This window comes from Ruditapes philippinarum, unplaced genomic scaffold (genome assembly GCF_026571515.1).
Source record: "Ruditapes philippinarum isolate M1 unplaced genomic scaffold, ASM2657151v2 ctg5737_1_1_1_1, whole genome shotgun sequence".
Lineage (NCBI taxonomy): Eukaryota > Metazoa > Mollusca > Bivalvia > Venerida > Veneridae > Ruditapes > Ruditapes philippinarum.
In genome coordinates, this window is record NW_026865476.1 from 70077 (window position 1) to 94220 (window position 24144).

Sequence of the window (24144 nt, forward strand, 5' to 3'; positions counted from 1 at the left end):
AACTTGTCATTTTTATTTTTTTTAACAAGCGCGATAATGCCATTTATGATATTCTTCCCGGGTGCATACTTTTAAGATACTGAATAATAAACCATCAATTAGTTTTGGAAACACTTGAAACGGAAAATTACGGAGACAGCCATTTTCATAGTTTTGTCAGTTAGAAATTGGTAGATTAATAAATAAGATAAGCCTTTACAGAAACTAAATTAAAAATGAAGAGTCAGGTGAATTATGTCATGTTAAGCAATTATGGAATTCCTTCAGACAAGAAAAACTAAAAATGACATTTGCCGAGATGATAATAATAATAATAATAATAATAATAATAATAATAATAATAATAATAATAATAACAATAATAGTAATAATAATGCGACAGATTATTTAATGATCGATATACGGTCACTTTGTAATGATGATTAGAATATATTATAGAAGCAATCCTTCTTCACCAAATATCTTTTTTTATCTGTTTTAAATAACTGACTTAATTTCGTTTTATTATAATACTGATCGATCCACAGTTTAAACATGAACCCGACAGTACCATATACTATTAGCTTAAGTTAATCATTAATCTGATCCTATCCATGTTTGCATGTTTTTAAGTGGCACATGTTATTATATAATTATATGATTTATGCACGGGTACAATACTGTACACAGTAATCATAAATACATGTATATATGCTTGAGCTACTTAAGGTGTCCTCACGCTTCGAGAAGAAAGAAAGAAACAAACAAACAAAGGAAGCACAGGAACTGTCACTATAGGAATTTCATGCTTCGATTCTATTTTTTAACAATAAAACAATCCAGACAGACGTACACACGCTAATAAAACAAAATGTGGCCGTTTCTTAAGTTTTAGTCCAATCAGTCTCTTTCTTTACTATTGATTCACGATCACATGATAACGGTGTACGGCCGTGTGCAGACAAGCGAGTAAGTGTTTATGTGATCTGATCTGCTGTTAAATGATAACTTATCAAAAGTCCTATTAACATTTCACGGGATATACACGAGGTCAGTACAACGTTTATTTACTTTTATACGAGTCAAAATTTTATAGTTATTACAAATGCATGCAAATTTAGGTTTTACTTTCGTATTTATAAACACGGAAACGAGTAACTCTAATAACGGAATTGATCAGCTTGCAAGAGTTCCCTCCCTTGCATATCGCAGTTGCACATAAGTACATAAATTCTGTGGAAAAAATATCAGTGTTCGTTTGTCTGATAGTGCAATACACCCATCCACAGTTATAGAAACGATTCCTTTTATTAACGTATTTCCGTGGAAAGAGAACGAGGGGTGTTACACAACTGTTCATTTCTGTGTTTAAGATTATACATGCACTCTTAATAAAGTCTTAATAAAGTAGGGCGAAATCCTTTGATAGTAACTTTAGCTTACATATACAATAATGTAGGCCACATACTTCACTTGTCAGCACTCCAGAGTCTTTGAAACTGCCACTTGACTAAAACGCTAAAAGGTAATTAACACTATAACTTTTTACTTGTTTTTTTTTTCCACTTGATATTTCAGAAACTAGAATGTTGCAACATCTATTAGTGTTAGCTTCAGTTCTTCGTTTGATTCCGGGTCTAGACAATGGACTGGCACTCACACCACCCATGGGCTGGCTGACCTGGCAAAGATTTCGCTGTAACACCGACTGCTTTAATCAACCAGATACATGCATTAGGTATTAATTAATTCACATGTTTATATACAAATAATAATGATAATAATAATAATAAATAAAAAGATAGACTATGAGCTATGATGGCTTTGTCAATTGTGTATTGTGCTATTTGTTAAAAAATACAACTTTTCACTTCTTCTTCTTCATCATCCTTCACATTGAAAATATGTGACGAATTTATCAGTTCTATATGTGTTTTATATGTAATTATATCTCATATAATAATGAATTCGATAAAGTCTGGGTTACCTTGTTAACCAAAAGACCCGGATTACTAGTTTCCTCCAGTTTCATACAACAATTTGGACAAGGTGTTTTTTTTTTTTTAAATGAAAACAATAAATAAATGTTGTTAAATTGTTTTAAGTGAATTTAACCTGAATGTGTAAATTATATTCTAAAAAAATCACACACATTATTCATGGATTTTCAGATTCACGCGAAACATTACACAGTATTCAAATTAGATAACATTTACATTCATTTTAGAGAGAAATGATACATATGGCTTTAAACATATGGTTCAGATATATTCTTATATTCAAATACTAAAAGTTGTTCAGGCAGGGATTTTAACATCAGAACCACTTAATGCAATAATTTCATCATACAGCGTAATGTTGCGGATTTATTAACGCATTTCTTTGAGTATTTAGATATTCGACACAGTTTATCTATTATGTTAACTTATTACTTTCGTTTTAACGTCTAAGAAAGACTGGCAAATTTGATGGTACAAGAGCTTAACACGCTGTTTATCACCAGATAATGATAGATTAATTATTGGCATGGGCTAAAAATAAGATAAATAAAAAATGAAAGATGCTTTAGCCAGATGGACTTTTGGCAATTCGTGCATTGCGCTATTGTAAATAAATCAATTTTAATTTCATGCAAGGCCTCAAAACTTGAAAATTCTGAGAAACGCTATTTTTTATAAATTATACCATATATAATGCCTTATTAACGGGCCTTGTTACCAAAACCCCTTTTTGTTTCTCAAAATTGGTTTATGAAAAAAATGTTATTTAGAACACTTGTTTTTGTTTAGAAGTGTGTTTATAAAAAAGCACCAACTTTTTCAGATTCCCCTTATTTAATAAGATACATTACATCCATTTTGCCAGAAGGGGATACTTGCCTTTCTTGATGTTTGGGTAGACCTTCGATACTCATCGCAAGAAAATTGATTGGCAATTGTGAGACTACAAATGACCCACTTAGAATCATAAGTTAACGTGTAATACCAACGTAATTGCCGGAATTATTAAATTGAGAATATTGCAGTACTTTTAACAGAATTTTGAACGAAAGTTTAAAGACAAATGGAAATTTGTGACAAGAGAGGCTATAGTGCGCCTGGTACAGTAATTAATGATGATGATTGTTGGTGTAAAAATGGAAAATGGTGCAGCCAGTCGACAGCTTTCCAAGTGGATTTGCATTAAGCAGTTATGTAATATATCAATTTGAATTTTAACGGAAGGCTCAGAAAACACTCACACATTCATAGAAAAGCTTTTATGGTTAATTAATTTGATTTTTAGATCTCACTTTTAGATGAAATGCCTCTGAAGCAAATATTTGACTATTAACCATGTGTTAGCAACGCCCACTGAGCACCGACCGAGTAGGGTGTATAAGAGGCCAGCATCAATTTCAATCTCGTTGGAGGCCGTCCGGTTAGCTCTGAAGTGTGAATCGGGTGATGACGGCGCAGGTCACTTTCGTTGTGACTGATCATGAAATCCTTTATACGGTCATTCGCACTATATCTCTGCTCTAGTGCAATAAGTTATCATTTCTGCAGCTAGTACTGGTAAACTGCTTGACAGCTTGTCCAGGAATGATGTGGTGGTTGGACTGTGCTCTGGTAGATCTAACGTGGCTTACTGCCGTGATCCGCAGGTTAAACTACCACCACCACCTTATTGCTAAGCACTGATCGTGTAGGGTATCAATGTATATGTTGTTAGTATAGTCAGACAGATCAGAAGCTTGCAGCACGCATAGCACTGGTTACCACCACCAATATAATTAGGAACATTTTGACCTTCTTACAGATCTTGTTTCAACTGACGTCATGTAACGTAACTGTATATATCGATTCCAATATCATATACCGGTACCTTCAAAAGTGTTAAATTAGCAGATAATTTGATAGGCATATTTTATAACATAATTAGCACATCATTTAATCAATAATTACGGGAGAAACAATATTTTGTACGTCATATTGTTTCTAATGGCTAACACATTTAAAAGAGTACAATACATAGATATAATTGACCTCTTCTATGTTTCAAAATGTTTTGGCCCCTTTGACAATCCCGGCGTTTTTACTCTGATACATTTTGTTTGTTAAATTCGCTCACTATGATTTTCTTGTCAGGAAAATTCTTATACTGTACAGTAAATGAAGACAAAAAAAAAAGAAATTTATTTTATGCTGAGCTGAAACATTACGAGAAATTTCGAGATTTTAACTTTTATATTTTACTTTTATTACTCGTATATCATTAAAGCTGTTTATTGTACTAGTATGTATTTCTTTTTGTACTTTCAGGTTCATAATTTGGGTCTTAAATTCGGTATTTATGAAGATTTTGGGATCCACACTTGTGCCGGCTACCCCGGGAGCGAATTTTACCTGCAAATGGACGCCAATACATTTGCAGAATGGGGTGTTGACTATGTGAAGTTTGACGGATGCAACTCGGACCGTCATGATTTCGATGCCGGGTATGAAGCCTTTGGTTTATTTCTGAACAAAACCGGGAGACCCATGGTTTACTCTTGCGAATGGCCATTCTATCAAAGTGTAGCCGGGATTAAGGTATGGGCATATTGAAATTTGAACTTAGTATAATGAAATTATATACCAGTATGTCAAATGCTGAAGATGTTCTTCTTTGGTTTACATTGATATAGACATATTTCAGCATTTACTTAAAAACTAATTTTTACGGACGTAGTTTATCATAAGAAGTAATTAAATTATGTTATACATGCAAACGTTTTGCACAATTGTTGCACATGTTTACTGTTTTGTTGTTGGATTGAAATAAGAATTTTGACAGAAATTAGGATTTTCATACGTATTTTATTTTGAAGAATAAATTTACATTGTTCTTCTAATTTGTTAGCCTAACTACACAGCTATTCAAAAGACGTGTAATTTATGGCGGAACCATTATGATATTCAAGACACGTGGGATAGTGTACAGAATACAATTAAATATTACGGAATGGATGATGGCAACTTCTCCTCATATGCAAAACCCGGCGCATGGAATGATCCGGATATGGTACGGAAAAATATGATTTAGCCCTTCAATCACGTGCAACAGTATCCGAGGTTTAAGTATTTTTCAAAACACATGCAAAAAGAAGAGAAAAAAATAAGAAAAAAATGTCAAAAAAGCGTAATGAAAAAATAAATAAAATCCCAAATATACGCATGGTCACTAAAACATGGTAACTAAAACGTAAGAGAATGAAAATGTGGAATGATAACGCATCCACTTTATTTGATAATCAACGTGCTACCTAAATTATTTCTTGCATGCGTTGCGTTAATTAATTAGGAGCTGATTTTAATCAAATTGATCATATTAATGATTAATATTAAGCGTCTCCGTGATTTGATTTGTTCAAATCCTTAAAAAAACGCTTATAAATATTCACATTTTGTAATTCTCACAGATAGTGGTTGGAAACTTTGGTTTGAGTTATGATCAGAGTAAAGTACAGATGGCGATGTGGGCAATATGGGCGGCACCCATGATTATATCCGTGGACCTACGAGATATAACAGCCGAGTTTAATTTCCTGATTCAAAACAAACATGTTATAGCAATTAACCAAGATCCACTCGGTATACAAGGGAGAAGACTTTCATTTGTAAGTTGTATCATAGTTTGGGGACCTTTCTGTTGAAAATTAGTCAGAGTTATATCGTATACATATACATGCACAGTGCGATAACTGGAGTGCAGGTATTAGTTACCCGCATCCCAGAGCATGCCCATTGATTGGCTGCTTATTTTGCTGGGGTTTACATATTGTGACGGCAGAGAAAGGAAAAGCGACAGAAATATCATATTCAGATGCTCGTTTATTGCTTACTTTTTTCTTGGGTTTCATATTGTGACAGAAGGGAACGTGTGTTTATGTTTGAATATGATACAAAAGAGAAAGAACATCAAAACACTCGGCAGTCTGATTAATACTCGGGGACTACGCCCCCTTCGTACAAAACAGATAGCCTCGTGTTTCGATGCTCTTTCTGTTACATAATAATAATAATAGTATATAATATTTATTTTGTACTTTAAAGCTGTAATGGATCTTCAAATGAGATTGCATTATTTTAAATAATATTACTAGGATGGTTAATTGCACAGTACAAAAAAATTGTGTGGTGAATTGTTTGAATTGTTTTACCGCCATTTCTTATCTTTAACCTTTTACCCCATTAACATATTGTGAAACATGACCGTTTTCATTGAAAAGCCTCCTGTTACAAGTTCAAACTGCTATGAAACTATGAAAAATGCTTCCATACTGATGAAACTTGGCACAAATGTTAACTGGACAATAGTCTCTGTAACAGCATGCTCAATCGTAAATTTTCTGTTACCATGGCAACGAAAAATCACTATTTGCATTGTTTTTTATCCATCAAAATTGATTTCAAAGTGCTGCAACTTCTCAATGAATTAAGATAGAGTAAAAGGATTTTCAGCGTCGGTTACTAGTTACCCTAAGATCGACCTGATGCCATTTTCAGCCTGTCACATGTCCAAAATTTTCTTGGCGATGAGGGGGACTACCGCCCACATTCAAATCCCCAAAACAGAAGGGGCACAACTCCCTTCTTGCAAGCCCCTGATGTAACATTTTGATTTTGGCGGCGCCTAAAAAGTGGTCACTTTTTTAACAACATTTTTCAAATGAAAAACAGTGTTTGGGGCCTAAATAGGGCATTTTTTCACTGTTTGAGGCCTCAAAAAAAAAGGAGGGGGGGGGGGGCAAAAAGCCGTCAAAACGCGTCTATATAAGGGAAAAGGTTAAAGCTGGAAGTCTCGATCAAAATTGGGTTATAATGCAGAAACAGAACTCGACTAACTTAATAATAATTCAGATTGCCGGTCGCATTCTCACTGCTATAATGTTTATACAAACTCTTTAAAAATGATCGCCTATTAAAGTAACACAAATTTCGAGATATGTACAATATAAAGATGTATATAGATCTATACAAATAGTAGTCAATACTAAACCTTTATACATACATATTTATCGTAATGTCGTTGTATTTGATTAAATTCATGTTATTTGCCTCCAGATGAGCAAAAATAGTTCAAGATACTCAAACTTAGAATAATTTTCTAAAATTTCAAGAAAAGAAACAATTTACACGTTATGTGCGATTAATGACTGATTTTTCAGTATTTATCACCACATTCCTATTCCTACTGCGTTACTAACGCAGTAAGTGCTAACTTTGCATTTTTTGACTAGATATCTACTTGTTGGTAATTTACCTGGATTGTAAGTGCCGTTTGCAATGTGTAAATTACTTTCTGTGCTCTATTCACAATATTTTACTTTTAAATACATTTTCAAAATTTTCATGAACATTAGCATGAGTCAAGAGGCATGCTGATTTTAAGAACAGTGCAACCTCTTTATTGGATAGGTATTAAGTAACTGCGACAGTAGATTTAATCTGAATGGTTATTTCAACTTATTTGTTACCTATTCTACAGCAAGTCACGACGTGAATGTCTTGTACAGACGTCTGACTTCCACACATATTTTCAAATGTTTCTAGTTTTCGGTGTTATATTTTAGGTAAAAGGCACAGTAATTGAGGTCTGGGCCAAACCTTTGTCTAACCCAATGGGATCCTTTGCCCTCGCCTTTGTCCAGCTACCCAATACGGGTAATCCAACTCTGATTAAAGTTCGATCTGGTGACGTAGGCCTGACGTCATCAAACGGATATACGCTATCTGATGGATTCACAGGAGACAAGCTAGCGACAACAAAGGATCCAGACAGCATTCTAGAATTGCTTGTAAACCCCAACGGCGTCGTCCTGTTGGTTGCAAGACCAGTTTAGTCAACATATTTTATCATCCAGAATAACCTTACTCCACTGAGGTCGAAAAGCCTAAATACATGTTATCTGAATTTCTTACATAGTTCAGCTGAGACATTAAAACATTAAGATATAGGCTACAAAAGATAAAAAGAATATATACAATGAAATAAATTGAAAATCGTGTTTTTGTGCTATTCTTAGCTCGAGCTCGATTATAATGAAAAGCTTTTCATTTGTGTGTTATTTTTCACAATGATGATATTTAATTATTCTCTTGGCGAATGCACACAAGTAATTGGTCTAGAAAACTTTCTCGGAAAATTATTTTCAGTCCCGTAATGTAAGAAAACTTCAGTGGAGTCCCTTACTTAATTTTTACCCCAACTCCGCTAAATGTTATTGGCTGTCTTTCTTTGAATTGGAATTTGTACAAGTTAGGGTTTCAATATCAAAATAATCAAGTGCTAAAACCGCAATATAGAAACTGGTTTTGTTGGTATATACATTTTGGCAGTGTGCCCTGCGGTAATATTTGTAAATCTGGTTACTAGGTTTCAAACAAAGATTTTTAAAGGAACTCGATCTATAATATTGAAATACAATTGACAGTTCTTGTTATAAAAGTGCAATATATTAAATGCTATGTATATTTCAGAATTTATGTGGTTTAATCATTGAGTTTGTTTATCATCTTGTATTTATAACTGATACGAATTTTGATGTAATGTTGTGTTGGATTATCGAATGTTGTTTATATGACTGGGAATAGATGTTGAAAATCAGGTAGCCTAAGTGATCCACATAAATAGCATAATACCTTTTCACTATGCCAATCACATTCTGCATTAAAAACATCGTATTATATTTAATCATATCTTAAAATCAATGCATTGTTAAATTTTGTTCTCATGTCCAACATGTATTAGTATGTTTTTAGCATGTAATGTACACGATTTTTGCTGGCACAGTCTACTGTATTTCTATAATTTTCATGAATATCTATCTAAACATGTGTAAATTTCAGGCTGAAATATAGATTTATATCAAATATACTCAAGTGTTGCCTTATTTTTGTTATTAGTAAGATACTATTTCAAGTCAAATGAAATAACGGCTTATATACCTATAAGTATGTATAAAATCAATCTCGCGAGCTGGACCATTGTCCTCGACAAGTTAAGTTCATCTTTATGTCAGATCAGATAGTATATACTTCCAGACATTGCAGTTGTTAAAGCTGCACTCATCAGATCTCGTGTAATACAACGGAATTATCACGAAATCCAAACAAAGAACACCTTTCTTGTAATGAACAAAATATATTTTAGACATTTGTTATACTCTTATGTTGTATATACAAAATATAAACTGTAATTAATTTATTATGTATATTGGATAAGTGCATCCCTATACGAACAATTTGTTTGTTGTGAACGGATCTACAGTTGCTATTGTTCATTATAAGTATTACACATTTAATACTTGTATCACCATTGATCTAATTCTAACACGTTTTTATGTGAAAGTATTATTTATTTACATAATACAGAAATTGTAAACGATCCGGGGAACACCTATCTACCAATCACTAGCACTTTATCATATGACTGAACTATTATCCAATAGTTATTTGTTTAATCACTAATGTACTTTTTGCTCTTTGACAATTGTGCTCTACTCATTTCTCAGCACTTAGAGACTATGTTTTTAAATTTTCACTTATTGCCGGTAACTCCGAAATTTCTGCATTGTGTTCAGTTTTCAAGGTTTTTGTTTTATCCTTGCCCATACTATCCACGATCCTGAAAGCTTCAAGAAATTCGTTAAAGTCAATGCAGCCATCTTTGTTCATGTCAATACTCTCGGCTATATCCCGTATGTCACGTTCCTGTATCGCAAGGTCAAGCTGCTTGATTAGAATACTGAGCGCATCTTCGAACTCTGGCATTGATATTTGTCCTGAAAATGATTAAATTTGAAACAAAACTATATTCCATTAGTACAATTAACTCTACAAATTGTAAAATGCAACACAAACTTGGTCAACAAAGCATACATAACAAGTTATTGCCTTTTCTAAACAAGTTATTGACTCTAAGAATTCCAAATCGAGTGATACAGTTATGGTTTTAAGATGTTTACAATATAAAACATAATGTAGTTAATGTTTTGCAGCATGTATATTTATTATGATGATTTTTCAATGGAAGAGAATACCGCACATTGACAAGAATCTTCTCATTAATAATGATCAATTACTACACATAAATGCCACTGTTATACGTGTATCTGTATTCTTGATTTCAAATTTTGTTTAGTATAAAGTTTTGACTCGCTTGACGGCATTTTACACCTGCAATATATAGCTACAGCAGTTTTTAGATGTCTTGAAACTCTCAAATTTTGTAATCACATGACAAATTGGATAAAACAAAAGGGCACTCTCACTGTATGACAATACCTATCAGTTGACAATCCTGTAAATACACGTTTGAACTGAATATAGGATAAGTTAGGAGTGTAGTTTACACGTATACCATATTAATTAAATACAATACTTTGAACAAACGCACGAGATGAATTTGAAATAATATGATAATGATATAAAATTACCAGAATGATCCGTATCAATCATACGGAAAATTGTCTCCAGACTGTCTTTATGTCTGTATAGTGTCTCTGTAATACTTGGTCCATTCTAAAAGCATATAAAAATAACGAACGATTATTTACCATACTGGTTTCCTAGCAGTTTCCGTCCCCTAACAGTTTTCTGGCCGTTTATCATCTTCGCCCAGTACAGTCTATTTTTACCAGTAAGGCATCCGCATTACTTCGTCAATCAGAGAGACTTTTGTTTTCAATGCTAAACAGCATTTAAAATAGTACGAGATATTTGTTTTCTATGCTAAACAGCATTTAAAATAGTACAACAATTTATATGCTTTGAAGTTTTGCCCGTTATTTAAAGTTACATAGAGAACTTGCAACTTTCAAAAATAAGTAACACCTGAGGAATTCTGGTTTGAGTATCCATGCGCAATAACTAAAACCCAATTTTAGGTAAATCAATACTTCGGAAAATATTTTTGCAGACGACACGGACAAGGTTGGGAAGTTCTGTTTGTCTTGTAAAACCATCTTAACATTGCTTTATGGTACTGAATTATATTCAAAATAAAAAAGGTCCGGAAAACTGCTATGAATTTTTGAATAAAGGTGAAAAAAGGTGTTACGTTTCAGGCCTATATTCAAATTAAAAAGTAAAATGAAAGTGCAACATTAAACACATGGAAATGCTGGACAGGTACCTAACATTGTCCTTTCAAAGTTTTGTACCCCTCCGTAGACTGACTTTTATTTTATTTGTTAAAAAGTGCGATTTGTGACCGGAAACTGCTAGGAAACCAGTAAATATGTTGGTATTTATTTACCATAAATCTGTTGGTATTATATTTCTTTAGTTGAAACATTTAAGTACGTTATTGTTCAAAGCTCGAATCTTATTTGAACAATTCTCTTGTCCGCCAGCACTGGTACGTGTCATATTGATAACATTCTAGTGAACCAAGTATGGCTCAAACCTGCGATTCTAGGGTTGAGAGGCAAACACCTTTACCATCAGGCCACCGCTCTTTTATCAAGACTAATGAAAACCTCATTTACAAACTCCAATCAAATAGTAAAATATAATGAATGAATTAAGAATAAAGAAAGCATTTGGAAGGATTAAATCTATGCTTAGACATCATTGCCGTTAAAATTCATTTCACTGATAAAATAGGAATACAGTGTTATTAAAATTTATAAAATAAAATATGCTCAAGACCACAGTCTTTCTAAAGTAAATTTTACAAGCAAAGCTAAATGAATTATATTATACCCCGCTATATCGGTGTTTTACTTGCAGAGTTTCGAATGAAGTTTCATACAAAACATTGCCTTCTTCGTCAGTTTCTGCTAATTTCGATCTTAATGTTCTCCATGGCAACTCCATTTCAAGAACCGTTTCCATAGCAAAGCTCCAGTCTGCACAGTTGATTTTACCTTAAAGTAAAAGAAATGAAAACAAAACTTGTCACGCATAAAAGATATAAAGCTGCATGTGTTTGGTAGACAAATGACAAATAATCGCTAACAAAATGAATGAACACGAATGTAAATATGCTTGTATTGAGTAAAACGTTCAGTAGTGGTCCCAATTCTATATATCTGATAGCAATCAGTTTCCGTTGGGGTTGCATTTTCATAAGTGCATCATTCATGTCCATACTATACTATGCTGTGCTATTATGTGCTGTTATGCTATGTGCTGTTATGTGCTGTTGTGCTATTATGTGTTGTTATTCTGTTATGTGCTATTATGTGCTGTTATGCTATTATGTGCTGTCATGCTGTTATGTGCTGTGCTGTATTGTACTGTATAATACAGATACAAATTTTGATATAACTTGTTGTAATATAAAGCAGACTTTAGAATACAATTTTATTATGTTTGACAACCTGACCAGCATACCGGATGTCACTAACTCAAAGAGCAAAATCTGATGTTTTCTACAAGGTGCTTAATTTGACATGTTTGATCCATTTTATTTTAGACTTCAGCTTCGTTTACAATGCTTGTAAAAGGTTAAGTGATTATATAATTAGAATTACCGGTTTTATCCGGATCATATTTGCTGAATTCGTTCAATAATTCTGACTTCGAAGCAAGTAGACGATCCCTCAAATCACTTAGAGCAGACTTTTCTACCAGATTTATCCTGAATAGAAAGTAACAATATAAATGTTACAAACATAGGTTTGTTTTAACAACAGTTTAATACAAAATTACTTGTACGCTAAAAGTAGTCAGAAAGAAAACTAAAGAAACATTTAAGAATAGATTTATATATAGATTTATTATCCACAAACATTGCGGTGAATTATGCAATATCTTTTCCGTGACTACTGTTACCCAAACCAATATAATTTTGACTATATACGTTTGTGCCCCAAATATGGCTCGATCCCCAATTTATATGTATTATTTAGCAATTTCCAACAAATAATGAAAGCTAATTTAATAAAGCTACCAGATTTAATTACTGCGTACTGTTACTAAAAACAAGTTGCATTTTTAAAGCTAAATTATTTGATTATAGAAAAATAAACATTACACAATTGACATGTACAATAAGAAATTACCTTTGTGTGAAAGATATCTTTCTGAGAACCGGACTATGACTTGAGGTAAACTGTATTATTTGACACTCCATGCTCTGTCCTTGTATCCGGACAAATGCCCCAAGGTTACTGCCAGTCTCGTAATAATTTGAGGCAGAAAATATGGTAAGTACCTGGAGTGACGAATGAGCTTTATTTATCATGTTTATATATAACAGAAAAAAAAACAACAAAAAACAACAAAAAACAAACTGCTGAATTTGTGAAAAATAGTTGCCGTATTTTATATTTGGGACAGTCTTTTAGAATTTTATGTGACTTCAATACCACAATACAAGAAAATGAGGTAGCAACAGTGAAAAGTCAAATCAGACTACTCAAATATGCAGGCTGGCCAAGCTGAATATTGGGGGTAAATGCTGATCACATTTAGTTCCAGCAGGTTAGAAGTTTAAGAAAATAATGAGGACATTAATATGTCTTTGGTGATCTTCCAGCCTGACCTGATGAAGGAACACATACAGATGTTCCTTCATTTTTGATATTGCAAAGGTTTACTGTGCAGATACTGTTTCAAATAATGTTTCTAAAGGTAAAAGGAATTAACAAAAGAATAAAAAAACAAAAAACAATCACTAATTTGTTTTCAAATGATAAATTTTACCAAAGTTAACTAAGAACTTTATTATATTCTATATAAATCTAGGTAAATTTTGATTAATTTAGATATTATAAGCTTTGATAGATTTGATTAAATTCGTTACCATCAATATTTTTCAGTACTTTAAAGGATGAATGTTATACCGTTATCACGAGAAAGCGATACACTGGTTTTACAACATTCTAAACTTTGTCATGCGCAACAAAAATGTATATTTTATCTACAAGGTGTACGTTTTGTAATTTTTGTTACAGAAATAAAAGTAATATTTACCATTTTCATGCCATGGGAAAGCGAAATTAAAATATTCGTATATTCATATTCGTTTTAAATATACCCCATTGGGCCTAAAAATACAACTCGTTAATTGTGGTAGCTCATTTAATTTGGACTCTTTAAAACTGACTCCCCTGACAATAAGAATCAAATAAGCCAATCAGCCAGGTTGGTTGACCATAATGAATGAACTACAGTATTGTGGGCTAAGATTTTATCTTTTTATTTTATTTATATTTTTAAGGAATGAAGCTCCAAAACAAACACATTTATATATGTCAACACACATCAGCAAACTTACTTTACCATCATGAGTATATTCGAACCCCTCTGGTTTGCATTCATGAGATCGTATGAGCAATTTTAGTTTGTTTTCCTCCAGAAATCGAGCGGAAACATCGGGCCCAAAGTAAACTCCCCCACCTCTGAATGTATTAGGCTGGCAGCCATCATTTGGTTTTGGATCGCTCCAAAGCAGATCGAGTATCTAAAATAAACGAAAACTATAGTTTCTTGATCTCTCTGAAGCAGATTGAGTATCTAAGATATACAAATACTATAGTCTTTGGATCGCTCCATCTAAAATATACAAACACTAAAGTTATCGTGATGTGTGGATATCTTGAAATGCAAAATCAATACCAAAATTCATATTCTTTCGTAATTGTACTGACACTTGTCATTTTATGCAAATTGATTAAAAATGAAAATGAATGACCTTGCCGCACCAAAACTTATAGGACACAATTATTAATGTATGCCAAATAACACAGGCATCAATCTATAAATGGGTTTTACTGAATATTAGGACTGGAACTGTGTCTGGCTTAATTGCGTAGGAAACTGCAAAACCTTAATATTAAAATGCAAGCAGTTTTTACTGCGGAAATAAATATGATGATAAGAATGATGATAATAGTAAAGAGAATAATGATGATAATGAAGACAATGATGATGCAAATGACGATGATAATGATGATGATGATGATGATGATGATGAAATCTCCCCCATAAATGATTAACGAAATTACAATGCACGTATCTTATTTTAGTTTTCATTTTTATTGTCATTACCTGTTTCCATTCTATAAGATCGTCTTGAGACATTGTACTTATATCATCACAGCCACCAGGAGGTTGTAGAGTTGATAAATACTGTACAATAAATAATCAAATAATAAGCTTCAGTTTCATTCATTGTGATATCATATATATTATATTGTACTAGTATAATATACTAAACTGAGACAAAGACACGACTTAAACAATTAATATATCAATGACTATCGAACCAGGACTGAAACCATGTGATAAGAACTGTGCTTATTCTAAAGTCGTAAACGTTTACAAAACAGCAAAATTCAGCAAAATATTACTTGATAACACGATCAAAAGTTACAATATCACATGTACATGTAACTTCTTATAAAACATGTAATCAAACAGCTGACAATTCGCCAAATTTAACATGTTTTATTCATATTTATTTATATTTATTTTTTAACGTTATGTATTAAGTTTTCATCCAATTTGGGTAGAAAGAGAAAATTATGAAAATTCTGAGAAATTATCGTAATTTAGGATCTACCCTATGTCTATCAATGGTTGACAAACGTTGAAGATCAGTACTGTCTGATATACCGCCATGACACACCAGTATCTGTTCGTCAACCATGGTTGCTAGTGGTAACCAACTGAACACGTCCCTGAATAAATGAATTATCTTCTTCGAGTGCTGCTAGAATAGAGTTAAAGACAGCTCTTTTAGTTACATTATGCTTTCTGTTAGAATGAAAAAAGGCGTTAAATGAAATTTCTTGCTTTTGTATAAATATAAATGTTCTTCGTGTTTTCTTTATCGTAAATTCTTTAATAGCTAATATACCTAATTGGGTATTTGAAGTTTTTAACTAGTTTTTTTTAATAAAACATGAACTATTAAGAATAAATTTCATAACGTTTTGTTAAATGTTCATATCATATTTCTAGAATGTTATCATATTATATAGAAATGTAAACACATAATGACATTTTCATCGTTGCATTTACTACATAATAATCAAACCGCACATTGTTGAATTGATTAAATTCTAGTTCCAATTATAAAAAAATGTGTGTTGTAAATACTTTTTGTCCATAACATATAAGTTACACACAATGTTTTTCAATCAGCAAATAAAGAACAATCTCCAAGGAGACTTGGAACAAATGATAAATTTAAACTTACCCTATATTTCTTCTCTATTTCTTTGACAAAGCCATACCTAGAACAGAAAAGAAAATGCACGTTTATATATTATATAATTTGGCGTGCACGTGTCGATTTGTGCATTACAACTGTTAGAACTGTATCTTTTAATTAATTACTGTTTGTTAATTACAACTAAATAAACTATATCTTATGTCCTTGATAGAAATGAAAACAATACCTGTACATTTTTATTCATTTTCTAAAAAGAAAAGCCGGGATTCTTTAATAATTAAATACGAAAAGTGTTTTGAAACACTTGCATCCACTAGAAATCAATAGAATTAAGATAGTTTTAACATAATGCGTTCCCGAAAAAAAAATTCAAACATCGACCAATATTGTATCAACTCGGTTATTTCTGGAGCGTTATTTTTTTCAACGATATTGGCCGATTTTGCGGAAAGCATTACAGTAAGACCACCTAAAAGACTAATTGTATTCAGCAGTCTTGCCGACGATGGCGAGAATGGTGCTGATAATAATAATAATAAATTAATAATAATTGACTGACCTTAAGTTCATAACATGGTCTTCATGATTTCCTCTATTGATGTACACTTCATTAGGATTCATGATAAAGCACGAAAATATCACAAGAGCGACCTCAGTAGAGAAATGTCCCCGGTCCACGAAGTCGCCATTAAATATATAGGGATTATTCACAGCTGGTAGCCCGTTCTGTGATAATAGAACAATAATGAAAAAAAAAAAAAAAAAAAAAAAAAAAAAAAAAAACCAACATCAACCCGTTGAGGTACTGAAATCGGGCTTTAATTGCTTTATTCAACTTTATTCAAACATTTGTTAAGCCCTATAGACATAAGAGAACATTACGCGGACACAGTGACTAAACACTTCATGCAACTTTAGAGTTCCATATTAAAAATCTAAGAAACAACGATCAATATGTTACCAATACTTTTTGCTTATATCCTTTTTTAATATACGTAACGATTTATTTTCTTGTTGCTGATAGACCAATTTGATTGGTTTTGAGAAGCCCTTGCTATAAGAAACAACTCCTAAGTCTTTACAAGAATTACCTTTCATATTTTTTTGTTACTGTATAATTTCAAATCATGATTTTTGAATGTATATAATCAGGGTTGTTTTTTATAATAATATTGGTGTTATGTTTTTGTAAATATTGCTAACTACCAAGATGCTGTACAATGCAATGAAATATTAAGATAGTTTATTCATGTTGTTTAGGATATATGCTTATCGAAAAAAAAATGTTTTAAGCTTTCATGTAGCAGACGACGACAACTTTTGTAACATACAAAAACGGTGTTTATTTCACGGAAAGTCATACAAATTATGCTTTAAAAATTTACAAATATTTACTATGAATATATATATACACTCACTTTATGAAAGACCATATATAAATCACTAAGTTTGCCATGTATATCCCCACACACTGTTATCTGTTTAGAAAGGGATGTTGTTGCGTAGCGGATGTTTGCCTGTGTCTTTAGAATCTTTCTTGTTTCCAACAACAACTGGATGGTGTACTTTGCGTGCAGCGTCTGTAAAATATTTAAGTATGCGTACATCGATATTAGGATTAGATATGAATATCACTGTTTAATTATCTAATTAAGACGGATAAAGGGTTCAAAAATTCGTGTAAAATATAAAATCATTCAGGTGATTAATATATAAAGTGATTTTTATATAAATAAATGAAACGAGTCGCAATATACTTACCTCTTACAATAAATAAAAAGAAGTAGAATAAATGATACAACATATATATCATCATTATGCTTACTCTTTACATATCACAATTGTCTTTTCTTTAGACTTTAGCTTTGACTTGAAATACATAATATACGCTTAGAAGTTTCGATTTGAGAACAAAGTTCTTTGAAATTGATATGGCAAACTTGTATTGCATCATAAAGTGCTAATCTACTTTGGTTGCTTCCAGACACACGTTTTTATTACCATCTGAGTCTTTTTTTTATTATTATCAATTAATTAATGTAGTATTCTATATTTGATCAGCCGAATAAAGCAGCAATTACAGCACATGTAGGTCTTCAAAGGTTACTTGTATTCCTGATAGGTTTACTGTGTTTCAAAAGTAAATACAATTTCCAATATTTTTCACCATCATAATATTCCTTTTATAATGAATATTACCCCTGACCTCTGCACACATGTTTTTCAAGCGTAATTATCTATGTTATTCATCCTTATTAAGCATAAATAGCGTAATTCAAATATAAATCTTTATCATAAAGTAAACCGATAACAAAATTTGCAAACATACTTACTACTCGTAAACTTTCAGCTTGCCCTTCATACCATACCATATCATACTGATTAATCCAATTAATTAAGACATCCCCGTGAAAATATTCATTTATTACAAATATATATATATATAGATATATTGATATTTGAATACTAATTAGGAACATATATAATTTACCAGATTTCGTTTGAACGCTTGCACCATTTTATGAAGCTGGTTCAGTGTGAGAGGAAATTTCAGATGGATTCCTTTGTAACTGTTCTCCACTTTGATACCATCTAGATACTTGTCAAAAATTTCACTATTATTGTCTGATACTGTCTGTGTATCTGAAGTAATCACGGTGAAAAGTATTGATAAGTGATACAGAATTCAATTTTGTGTCAAGACAAAGACTTGAAATTTTATGACAAACAACATTGGTTTCGTTTAAGCTATGTCGGATGTTTTAACAACATTGATACTGTTACAGTTTTATTGCAATACATGTATATATTCAATACTGAAAACAAGTAAAAAAAAGTTGCAGAACTATTTGCATTAATTGACAACCAATACCTCTGAAAATATACTAGCCTGATTGGAAAGTGTGATAAGATTAGAACTGAGCAAAATGTTAAATTAAAAAAATTAGATCAAGCTTTTCATTAGTTTTTAAATCATGAGTACCCTCTTCTCGACAAATTTGACTGGCTTGCGTCCATTTAAGTGTTTTATAGAATTCAACAATCTAGTTTTAGACCATTATACAAGATTTTTTACATTTATTCATGGTTCAATCAGGTTTTAATCGGCATTTGAGTCAAGTACTTTCAGACAACTATACAAATAATATCCCTTGATTCCGTACAGATACAAACATAATTATAGGTATCATTTTCCCCTGTCTTGAACATAAATCATATGCATTTACAACAACAAAAATCGTGCTTTTTAAATTTCGGCAAAATTAGCTCTTAAATATAGCATATCATTCTACTGTGATTCGATTTCACAGACTCGGAGTTCATACACTAAATGCCTTACATTATTTTGATTTCAGTGACCGTTCAATGTCAAGGTGAATGACCTATAACATTAATATGTTTTCTCTTGTTTATATGACCTTTTTCATTCTCATCCTATTGACGAATAAAAAAATCCAATTATATAAAATAATGCTACATTTAAGTGGTTTCATCGACGCGCTTCTTTATCGGTTGCCAATGGCGACGGACTTATTCTCCTGACGATTTCTACATTGTTTACGGAATCTGATGCCATAGTATCACAGCTATTATCTTTGAAGTATGCCGTGACAATAAAGCATTTATTTTTATGTCATATAAATTAATAGATGCTTGTATTATTTCATCAGGGATTACGCCATTTATAAAATAAATGTGAGAACGGTTTATTAGGGTAAAAAAGATATTAAATGATTCTATCAATGTACAAACATTGTTGAAATTAGGCGGGGGGTTTACCATTACATCTTTTTATTCTTTCAATATTATATAAAGTGAGATCAAAGGATATATGAATATGTCCGTTCGTCATATTACTTAAGTAAGAAACGTAATGGGGTCCTTTTTGAGTCAGTCGGGAAATATATAAATAAATGCTAATCTGGGAAATGAGAAGTATAAGCTGGTCAATCAAACCATAAGATTAATTAGAAATGGAAAACAAAAGTGACATGACATGTCACGTTGTATTTTAAAAATAATTCTTGCGAAAGTAGTGAAAGATATGAGCCGCGTCACGACAAAACCAACATAATGGGTTTGCGACCAGCATAGATCCAGACCAGTCTGCGCATCCGCGCAGTCTGATCAGGATCCATGCTGTTCGCTATCAGTTTCTCTACTTGTAATAGAGTTGGTAAGCGAACAGCATGGATCCTGATCTGACTGCGCGGATGCAAACCCATTATGTTGGTTTTGTCATTACGCGGCTCATATTTAGATAACACTTACCATATATGGATGCTTCTTTGTTGACATTAAGTGCACTTATTAGAGGCGCTTGTCCGTCGTCTGTTGACATATTTAGCAGCATTTTGTTAAAGAAGTTATGAAGCTAAAAATAGTAAAATATAAATAAAACTATGCTAATAATTGTTCTACATTAACATACATTATTGTTACGATTTTCAGAAGAGGTTTCATTAATATGATCAGTGACATATATAATTATGTATATGTTAACCATAAACATCCCTCATATAATTTACAATACTGATTTAACAGTACATTATAAACAGGCTATAAATCATCACTCATAACGTATTACTGTTATAGCTGAAATCAAAGTAAACGATAAAAAAACATGAAATTGGTTTTCAATATCATCAGTTTTACAAAGATGGCAAAATTGACAAATATAACATGTTTTACTTGTTCCTTGAATTCCAATTTTCCATCTTCAAAGCTTTCGTTATGGGAATATAATCTGTATTTGGTTAGTTTTTCCTCAGACATTTGATTTATTCACAATCAGTTTCCATGTTTACGTAATTAAAATTGATTTCATTAGTGCAGAAACACCTGCATTTGATTAAACAGTAAAAATTTGAACTAATCAAAGAGTTCTCATTAAGGCAAAATCAAATAAGTACAAGGGACGACCAAAAATCTAATAAAATTTCCACCAGCTGACTGGAGGTAATCATTTGTATTAAGATAGTTAAACTGTATGTTCCCTGATGAAATTCAAGAACTCTTCCAAAGATTTGCAACAAAAGTTTGCTGAATAATACTTGTTTTTATTCAGTGATATACAGTTTATAAACAAAAGACCGTATATACAATTTTCAGTTGCTTAAGTTATGCGTGTTTATAGATTTTGTTTACTATTCATCATTCTGCACAAAGGGAGTCCTTTTCAGGACAAACTTTTTGACTTTTACAATGTACATACTTTTCAATTATTTTGGTAATTGTATTATCATATTATTGAAAATAGCATTGATATTATTCAAGTATCTGAAACAAAATATTTGTTTTCGGCGATTAAAGACACTGCACCTTTAGTTGGTCTTGCTCTCCGGCATATTCAATGGATTGGAATATATTCCACGTGCAGCGTCTGCGAACTTCTAAATGCGCTCTGTACCGTCTATACCATTTTTGTATCAAAAGTGCAGCCCGTAGTCCTATGAAAAATGTAAAATGTTCTTAATTTTGTTATAATAGCATGTTATCTCTGTCAATAGATAAGAAGCATTTTCTTATTCGAATATTTAAGAGCTCTCATCAACTGCATACGCATTTTAAAACTTTGAAAATTGTTTTTGTTTGGAAATATATTCTATATAATAAAGAACCCAACCTATGAAACAATAACGAGTTGCAGCAAATAATTTAGAAATTGCATTTTTTAAATACAATTTAGTATTCTAAAATCTATACGGATTACCCCCAGTCTCATCACAGAGAAAAGTCTATGTATTTATCAGAAATTATACTAAAATATTCGGATTTAAATTCGGTTAATAATGGAAAGTGGGATAGTGGGTCCTTAAAGTAAAAAATGGACGGTTCAATTTTATTATAAATAAAAAAAATTAAAGATATAAAAAGAAAAGACCATTTGAATGACTTTTAACTTTTTCGACCTACGCAGCATTACGAGTGGACGAGATAGTGTTTTTGAAAATCAACTTTATTAAAAAATGTCTAAAACTATATAGAATATAAAACCGATTTCTGTTGCGGCCAACGATGGTCTGTAATAACTAATATAATTTATAAACTGTAGTTTTGAACATTGAACATTAACCGCAATATACCATTTTAGATGATGTCATTAAATTAAGCACACACTCTTAAAGTGCTGCATCGCTAGTGTAATGTATCAGAAAAAAACCCAAAAAAAACCAACATTTTAATCCATATGTTTAGGAAGAGTGAGCGTTACAATGTTGGAACTTTCCATTTGAATAAACTTGCTTTAGAACTGTATATACATTCAGAAGCATCACCTCAGACTGCATTTTTCTAAAATGACTAGTTATTATATTATTAATTATATATGACCCTGTAAAAACGATTATAAACATATAACATTAGTTTATACATTGCTTTTTATCGTGTCAAAAAAAACAACAACTTTAAAACAAATTTGTATTTCTTTGCAATTGTTTCTTGCAATTAATATAGAAAAAAAAAGTATTATAATTTTGCTAAATCCGTGTACGTGAATAACTGAATACTAAAACATTATAAACATGTTCAACAACTATGTAAACATTAATTTTGTCTAATGAAACTTGACGTTTCCAATGCACAGTACTTAAAACATAGATATACATGTACCTACTTTTTGTCCCAAATCCGTAAATACGTTTCCTTGATGGTGAACATCCCATTTTTGTGCTATTGACCTCGCCCCATTGCTTTATAGAAAAAAAAGTTGTCACCCAACGTTCATGTTGTTTTCATCTTCTGTCACAATAATACACATTTTCTATTTGTAATCCCGCTACAAAGAACACGAAGAATAGATAGATATATGTTCATACATCAAGCTCATTCGTTTCGATAATATGCTAAACCGTCCTTTATATCCAAAAAAAATGAAAGCAAGCGTTTTTTATCAACATGACATTGTCGTTGTTTTTGGAAAAAAAAAGTTTCTCTGCCGCAATTTCTTGTGAGACTCCTGCTTATTGCTATCCCTATGGGAATGAAATCAAAAATATTAGTTTTTTTTCCTATTTTAATACATTTATTATTATAGCTTTAATTACCACAATATTATATAATACAATACTTACCCTTTGTTATGCATGTTTAATATTCACAAATAATGCTTACATATGCATAGCAAAAATTAAATAAGGTTAGTTTTAGTACAATAAGTTCTAAAGTGTGAGAAATACATTCATTATTTCCTTTGAATGGAGCAAAATTAAAGTAAAATCCTTCCTGTAAATTAGAAAATATCAATTAATTTCTCGTTACCTTTCGATTTATTTATACCAGCTCTCACCAACAGGTTTCCTATAACGGATAAACCTACAAACTACTCGCCTCCATTGTCATCAAACTTTGTCTCCATAGTAACCGATCAATGGGAAATACAATATAGCAGTTAAAGGCTTATGTGACAGTGAGCATTTATACAACAAAAGTTATAATAATATTACATTATAATGATGATAATATCTAGTGTTAAATCAATGATATCAGTGAAATTAATATAAAAGCATGTGCTCATTAAAGGCGATGTTATAATTGATTTTACTTCATATAGATTTTATCAGGTTGGCGCTGATGAAACAAACAAAACTAACATAGAGAAATATTTCGTTTATAAAGTGATTGAAACGAGCACTTCTTCACATTTATTCACACCATTTTTTGAAATAGATATCTCATAATAAAGAGGGTCTTTTATTCCTAAAACTTACAAGTCAATTAAAGGAGTGAAGGGAACCAAAAACAATTCTGTGTTGTTTTAAACTAAGTATTTCAGTAATATTATTGTTCATGTATTTTATCGGCGACAAATTTCATTTATACCTTAATTTGTTTGTTTTGGCAATTATATAAAAAGTTTTATCTTAAAAATAACTTTTAAACCCCTTTAGAAAAGCGGGGGGTCATTAAAGGGGAACCCAAATAAATGTCCCATTAAATGTATTTTAAGACCCCTATTTTCAATAATTCAAAATTGCGATTTTTGTCCCAAAAAACAAATTTTAAAAACAC

The 24144-nt window shown here is 31.6% G+C and overlaps 2 protein-coding genes across 2 annotated transcripts; one reads left to right on the top strand and one right to left on the bottom strand.

Moving 5' to 3' along the window:
• The first annotated feature begins 4259 nt into the window (after positions 1-4259).
• LOC132729233 (alpha-N-acetylgalactosaminidase-like) lies at positions 4260-8880 on the top strand. Its single transcript, XM_060714951.1, has 4 exons — positions 4260-4553; positions 4864-5025; positions 5423-5620; positions 7577-8880. The coding sequence occupies exons 1-4, from the start codon at positions 4260-4262 to the stop codon at positions 7844-7846; spliced, it is 924 nt and encodes a 307-aa protein (XP_060570934.1). The 3' UTR covers positions 7847-8880.
• Positions 8881-9084: 204 nt separating this feature from the next.
• On the bottom strand, positions 9085-23935 carry LOC132729232 (serine/threonine-protein phosphatase with EF-hands 2-like). Its single transcript, XM_060714950.1, has 16 exons — positions 23395-23935; positions 22751-22912; positions 21457-21584; positions 20407-20509; positions 18626-18777; positions 17553-17714; positions 16694-16860; positions 16159-16195; positions 15520-15669; positions 15006-15086; positions 14233-14418; positions 13016-13167; positions 12485-12591; positions 11712-11875; positions 10442-10526; positions 9085-9787 (listed from the first exon to the last, which is right to left on the bottom strand). Exons 2-16 carry the CDS (start codon positions 22797-22799, stop codon positions 9528-9530), a joined length of 1983 nt encoding a protein of 660 aa, XP_060570933.1. The 5' UTR covers positions 22800-22912; positions 23395-23935; the 3' UTR covers positions 9085-9527.
• Positions 23936-24144: the final 209 nt, after the last annotated feature.